The sequence below is a fragment of the Acyrthosiphon pisum genome, chromosome A1, assembly GCF_005508785.2.
Source record: "Acyrthosiphon pisum isolate AL4f chromosome A1, pea_aphid_22Mar2018_4r6ur, whole genome shotgun sequence".
Lineage (NCBI taxonomy): Eukaryota > Metazoa > Arthropoda > Insecta > Hemiptera > Aphididae > Acyrthosiphon > Acyrthosiphon pisum.
The window spans coordinates 156,363,806-156,371,637 of NC_042494.1; the positions used below are offsets into that span (position 1 = coordinate 156,363,806).

The following is a 7,832-nucleotide window of genomic DNA, read 5'->3' on the forward strand; positions in this document are numbered from 1 at the left end:
TTTATTAAAGGTTTTGTTCCGTGCAACGTCGACTTTTACGTAACGTTACAATATTTTAAAATACACTATTATTTTTGATACTTATCAGATGTAACTATTCACAGTTTTGAATTCTAAATAATTATAACCAATGAACATCGTAAAAAAAAATGCAAATATATAGGTATAAGCAGTAAACATGATGACCCACTCAATGACAAACATAACAACTACAATTTATTATTCTAACATATTTAGAATTTACATTGTAATTATGTGACACAATAAAATAGTTACAATCAAATGTCAATGTTATGAGTTCTTTATAATATTATTGATGGCCATAGGAACAAAATAGGTAACATAGCTGTGTGGTTTATGATTATAACTTTTTTTTTTAACATTTATTAGAAGATATACAATCTGTAATATTATTTACAATGAGCATATTATGAGCGGAATTTACAATGACTGTGACAGTGTGAGGTGAGTACCTAGCTACCCAGCAATCACACTTGACGTGAAGTATGAATATAACTATAAGTGTAAAACTCTGTTTAGCTAGTGTCGGTTAAAAAACTAAACTTAGACGTGCCATAATGAATTTTTTTTCAGTTATTTTACTAACATTGTTATTGTTTCTATCGTCTTTAATATCATATATTGGATCGAGAAATTTAAATATTCTTTCTGTGTTACCACTAGTAAGTGATTACATTTTAGTTTTTAATAATGAATATGTGAGACGACAATGGAAAACACATTGATCGACATGTTATATACATTTTTTGGGAGAGGTCTCATTTTCTTCTGGGATATAAATTTATTGAGATATAAATGTCCAGAAAAATCTTCAACAACTGGGTTCTTCCTCGTCAGACTATAATTACACGGACTTGTATTTTTTTTATTTTTTTTTTTCGTTAAAATCGTGTTTAATCTTATTTTTAAATTATATGGTATTGATACCGATGGTTCAATGAAGAGCTGCAAATAAAGTTAGTTTTATAGCGAGGGGTTCGTCATATTACCTTCTATAGGGTTATTCATGGTATTTAATCATTTATATATGTGTGAGATCGATGTATCTGATTCTTGTTCTTAAAATATTGCTATAATTTTATAATGGCATGAAGTATTTAGCTGGATAGGTATACCATTATTATTTATTTAATTTTTTTCATTACTTTGGGTTTATTGCTGCTTCATGTTCACTCAAACTCGCAAGATGTTTGCATCGTGGTGATGAGAATATTATGTACCTATTTTTATTTCTATCGTACTTCATATTAAACAAACTATATTTTATTGTTTTGAATACGGTATAAATACCTACATAATTGATTAATTTCTGTTTAGGGTCCATATAAATTGAACTTCAAACAGGTAAGGAGTTGTGATTCTTCAAAATCCTATAAAATACAACATAATTTTTACCTGAGCTTTAACCAAATATCCAACGCAACTGAAATCAGAGGAACTACAATCAGTATCGTTCCATTTGATGACACTTTGTTTGTAAGTACGCCTGATGTATCTTTCAATAATAACTAAACCTGTTTTAAACAAAGTCTGAAAATTTGCCATTATTGGACTCTGAAATGTCCACCGAATAAAAATAACAATCATTTAATGTTCTAACATATGATGACTATGATACTGGAATGTTTGGAGTGTAGGTACAAATAACTCTTAACGTATTTTATCTGTTGCTAAATGTATTATAGTATTATACAATATTATGTTACTCATTCAATATAGTAATAAATTATTAAGCCATCCAGATTTTTTCAGATGGAAGCAAATGTTGCATTACGAGATAAAGACGGGAATTGGAAAGACAATACGTATATGCACAAGTCTCCAAAAGCTTGCTCGTCATTCAGGAATTTAATGGGCGCCGAGTGGACCACGGTGATAAACGGTTTGGGAATAAAGAATGCCACATGCCCTATACCACCGGTATAATAAGACATTATAATTATATAATATCAATTATAAAGTATATTTTCATGGAACAACTATAAAAGTAAATTTCATCAAGTATAACTTGATCAACATTATGCTTTCAAGCATTATTTACATCAAATAAAATACTGTTTCACTTGATGGATGTAATCGTAAAAATTTATAATTATTTATTTCACACAATTTTAATTTATAATATGGGCACTGTATACTAATCAGGGCTTCAAACCGGTTTAAACCAGTTTTTCTGACCGATTATATTTGAAAATGTATAGGAACAAAAACGAAAACTGAACCATAATTCGTTATTTTATAAAACAAAAACGATAGGTTTAACCAGAATTTTTTTTTGTCTTGATCGAAAATATATAATTTTTAAATTAGGATTTAAAAAAATAAATAATAATAATCATAATTGTTTATATATTGATTAGGTACTCTGTTTCTAATATGAAAAAAATGAAAGTTTGCAGCCAAGGTGGATTAATAAATCCACCTTGTTTGTAGCCTTTAATGCTAATTAAGTATCATGCACATATTGTTCTATGGTATCCGATAATTCGATAATCTAAGACCATGCATGAGATTTTTTGTAACGGGTTTTTATACTTTTATGATTTGACAGCATGTTATCATCGGTGCTGTTATCAAATATTCAGGGCTTGAAACTGATTGAAATAATTTCGGTTTCGGTTTCGATTTTGTATACTGGTTTTTAATATTTTCGATTTCGGTTTCAATTTTTCAATACCGGTATTAGGAAATTTCGGTTTCGGTTTCGATTTTGTATACCAGTTTTGAAATTTTACGATTTCGGTTTCAACTTAACAATACCGGTATTAAGAAATTTCGGTTTCGGTTTCGATTTTGAATACCGGTTTCTAAATGTTTCGGTTTCAACTTATGAATACCCGTATTAAGAAATTTCGGTTTTGGTTTCGGTTTTGTACACAGGTTTCTAAAGTATTTTCAGGGGGCTATGTCGTCTATATAATTATCATTCTTTGTTCCGTATTGTCAGTTGTCATATATAGTATTTGCTAGTAACTTTAATTTTTGTCGTTACTATTTATAAACAACTAATAATTTTGTGAATAATTAAATGTTTATCAACAAGATTAATTATTATCTCAATTTTATTATGATTATTAATTATGCGTATTAATGGAATTTACGTATTTAAATACACGTCAGTTAAAAAAAAATAACGGTTTCCAAATTTTTCAGATTTCGGTTTTGAATTTAATACCGGTTTCCAATTTTTTACGGTTTCGATTTTGAATTTAATACCGGTATCCAATTTATTTCGGTTTCGGTTTTAAATTATAATACCGGTATCAAATTTTTTCCGATTTCTGTTTTGACTTTAATACCGGTATCCAATTTTTTTCGGTTTCGTTTTTGATTACGGTTTCGGTTCGGTTTTAAAACGGTTTATAACGGTTTCTGAAATCGATTTTGAAAACGGTTTCAAGCCCTGCAAATATTTGTTTAACGTTCTTTTTTCATATTAATTGTGCATGTAGTTGTTGCCAACTATACTTACATACTTATTAAAGTTATATTATTATATAGTTTTGTTTTACATATTATACTTATAAATAAAAATATATGTTTTTAGTTATTTAAAATTATAAAATAAAGTAAATTAATATGTAGTTGTATATTTTTTTTTATACTTTTAGGGCAATTATACGGGTACAGGCGTGGATACATCGTTAATTTCAAACACCAATTTCCCTAAAACATTTGTTTACGGGACGTACAGACTTCGATATTATTATACTCGTAATAATGAAGTTTATACATGCTTAATTTATGTATTTGAAATTAAGCCCCTTTAACATAGATTTTATAATAGTTTATACAAAAGTATACATGACACAATATGTTATGTATTGCTGTATCATGAATATTATATAAATAATATTAAGATTAAAACTATTTGCTATAGGTTTTGAAAAGAATCATAATATGTCACAGGTGAAATTCCAAAACAAACTATACAATATTTAATAATCTAATTAACAGCGTAGAAACATATTGCAATCCATCAAATTAGATTAAGATAACAATATTATGTAATCAAATAACATTTAGTATAATTTTTAGCATAGTCAATAAGTACAATGTATAACTAGGCTAAGCTTAATACCGATATTACCGATACTGCTTCGATAATAAAATTGATATATAAAAATACGTGAAAACAGAAAAAGGGTTAGTGCTGGTGATCGTGTGACGCGATCACCACTGAACGCTAGTGTTTAATAAAAGTGCTTATAATACTATTTGTTCGTTTATTCGTGTGTGCCTGAAGTGATCGGCGTATATTATGCCGGTACCCAATGGTTCATAATTCCAAAGAATCAATTGTAAGGATTAATTACAATTCCATTGTTGGAAATCAGGTTATTTTTGGAATTTTTTTGAAAAATTTATGAAAAAACCTCCACCGATTATTTCTAAGATAAAGAATAATTATTATAGTATACGGATTACAGGCATTGTTTAACCCTCCTATATGGCTACATATATGAACACTATTAAACAAAGTACCTAATAAAATAAATATTTTCAAATTTATTTTCAATTAAATTAAGGCAATAATCATTAAAATCGTTTATGGAAACATTTTCAAAACTAAAAGAAACCACCTAAAGTCAATAAATCGTAACATATAACAACATTTTTTTTTTGAGTCTAGAGACATTGCACTGTTTAAAAAGGATGAAATAATTGGTAACCTGTTGTATAGAGGATCAACCAACATATTTTAAATGAATTAACATTGATTGAACGTGATTACAATATAAATAGTAAATCTACTGTCAATGTCAATCTTACTGGATTATTATATTTTAATCTCATATTTTGGCTTCAAACCTATTTATCATATATATATATATGAACAAAAATACCCAATTAATATTATACATTATGTGTAACAACAAGTTTAAAATCTATAGATCTATTGTAATATTGTAATTGCTCTATTGTAATTGTATTATTTGTTGAAATTAATTTTTTTAAATTATTATTATTTATATTTATCAATATAAAGCTTTAAATATATTTAGTGAAACCAACAGCCTCAATTTATAAGAATAATATCTATATAGATTATAATTATATTGGACCAACAAAATATAATATGTTTTCTGTAAAATGAAGAATATACTCTATTCAAGTTAAGAAACGTGTTAGGCGGCGACATGAAGTATTGCCACTATGTCTATTAACTAGAACGAAGTATAGGTAGGTACCTAACATAATAATTGTAGTTCATTAAAATAAGTGTATATAGGGTATGGGTGTCCCATAAAATGCGCAACTTTTAAATCTTCCCCCATTTTTTTAATATTTTGGTGGCAGCTCTGTTCTTATCATTTATTATCAACAAATAATAATTAAATTGGAGTAATTTATAATAGATACTAAAAATGATAAGAACAGGACTGCCAACAAAATTTTTAAAATAAATGGCGGTAGATATAAAAGTTGCACACTTTATGGGACACTCTATACTTATAATTAGATACATTAAGTTAGTTAAAAAAATATATTTCTGAAATACCAAGCTACTCTATTGTAGACTATTCTATCATTTTTACTTCATGAAACACTTAACTTTTAGGTTTTTCTATGTTTGTCTATGTGCTTGTCTTTTATGTTATATTTTAATATGATCTATAGATAAACTTGTTATTATAAAAATTCTTATATGTGTCAGTCATTATGATTTATGCCATAAAGTTACAATATTTTACAGTACACTATTTTGATACTTATCATTTATCAGTTATCATACATATAATATGTCATAAGTACCTACAAATTATACATAATTCTTCAATCACAATATATATCTGTATATTATTCAGTGGCAAATTCTCCAATGACATTTAACAATGTCATATATTTGTGTTATACTTTTCGGTATTTATCTTTATCGTAACATTTACTAACAGAGCATTCGATAGTTGTGTGCGCAAGCTATACGACGCTTATTATCGCCGTGAAATCACCCAAGGCATGCTCAGATGGTTACACTTCGTCAATGAATTTTGTAAAATAATAAAAATTAAAGTAATATAATTAATATCAATTAAATTAAAGTCTTATTTATAAATTAAATAGAACTATAATACATTATGATAAATGAGCATGCCCATACATCGGATTTAGCATTTGCCACTGCAGATATTATTACCATTGAACATCGCGATAAAAATTAAAACAATTTTAGTTACAACTCACATGGTCACCAGTGCAATTTTACAAAGGAAGTTAGATAATGTACTGACTGTAATCGAAAACACGACGATAATTTATTGAGATAAAATTAATCATACCCGAACAACATAATAATACCTACGCCACAATAGATACTATCAACGTTCTTCGTAAGTATGTCATTTGGAACAAAATAGGTAACACAGCTCTGTGCTTTATAAATATAATATATTATTTTAAAGTATAAAACGATTTACATCGTTTCTAGTGTGGAAAAAAAACTAAACTAGAAACCATCATAATGAATTATTATTTAATCAATTTACTTACTGTGTTATTGTTTCAACCGACTTTAATATCGTGTATTGGATCGATAAATATTCTCCCTGCGTTACCATTCGTAAGTGATTACCTACTTTTTAATAATCTATCATCAAATTTCTTCAAATGTTAATAATCAATGACATTTATAATGACAAAATAATGCGAGGTGATAATGATATATGTAATATAGGCTGTTGGTGCTATACAAATTTCTCAGATATTTATTATAATTATGCAGGGGATTGGAATAAATAGTATATATTATCTAAAAAAAATATGATTCTCATAAAACTAAAAGTAACAAACATAATTATTATTATTTATTAAGATTCAAAATAAATATTTCTTTAATTAAGTAACATGATATGATGACAAACTCAATGACACACATATTAATAATTATAATTAACAAAAACGACGATAATTTATTGAAATAAAATGAATTGTACCCAAGTGACATAATAATACGGCACATTAAATACAATAAACGTTATTCGTATGTTAGTTAGAACGAAATATTAAATAGGTAACATAGCTCTGTGCTTTATAAATATATATTATTTCAAATATAAAACTTTACATCGTACATAGTGTGGATGAAAAACTAAACTGAAAACCGTCATTATGAATTTTTTTTTTTAATCAATTTATTAACAGTGTCGTGTATCGATCGACTTTAATATCGTGTATTGGATTGATAAATATTCTCCCTGCGTTACCATTCGTAAGTGATTACTTTTTAATAATCTATAATCAAATATCTTCAAATGTTCATAATCTATAACATTTCCAAGGACGAAATAATGTGTGGTGATGTTGTATGTAGAAAACTGTAAGTTGCCGTTTTACATATCTCTCAGAAAAAGTAATTTTTTGACGTGCATACAATTATCGAGTTATAAATGTTAAGAAAATTGTTAAAAATGTATTTTTGTACATGAATATAGTTTATTAAATTTTGAGTTGGATCTAAAATTTATATTTCCAACCAATAATACTTTTTACTTTGACGATTGCAAATAGTACAATTTGATTAAAACTTTTACAAAACATTATAATTCCATTAATTTTAAATAGTTTTTTATGTATTTGATTTTGTAAATAAATGTAGGTACATACTATGATGACTCGATTAACGTGATTTAATAAATGTGTTATTAAATTAGCAATTATTTAATACAAATACGAAAAATATAAAGACTATAATAATATACTTAGAACTTAGTATCTGCTATATTCATTGATAAGTAATTTTTAATATACTTAAAAAAAACAAGTTGTATGTGTAAGTGTATGAATGATGTTCATAAAAAATAATTCATTAT

The 7,832-nt window shown here is 26.6% G+C and overlaps 1 protein-coding gene across 1 annotated transcript; it reads left to right on the forward strand.

Annotated features, from left to right (window-relative positions):
- The first annotated feature begins 260 nt into the window (after positions 1 to 260).
- Positions 261 to 4,238, forward strand: LOC100571696. The gene is made up of 4 exons (XM_029488647.1): positions 261 to 683; positions 1,339 to 1,497; positions 1,774 to 1,941; positions 3,633 to 4,238. Exons 1-4 carry the CDS (start codon positions 579 to 581, stop codon positions 3,789 to 3,791), a joined length of 591 nt encoding a protein of 196 aa, XP_029344507.1. The 5' UTR covers positions 261 to 578; the 3' UTR covers positions 3,792 to 4,238.
- The last annotated feature ends 3,594 nt before the right edge of the window (positions 4,239 to 7,832 follow it).

Bases quoted from the DNA above. Each gene is read 5' to 3' on its own strand.
- LOC100571696 (XM_029488647.1), top strand. From the start codon at position 579: ATGAATTTTTTTTCAGTTATTTTACTAACATTGTTATTGTTTCTATCG. The intron at 684-1,338 runs GTAAGTGATTAC...ATTTCTGTTTAG, and splicing joins TTCTTTCTGTGTTACCACTA to GGTCCATATAAATTGAACTT. The intron at 1,942-3,632 runs GTATAATAAGAC...TTATACTTTTAG, and splicing joins CCACATGCCCTATACCACCG to GGCAATTATACGGGTACAGG.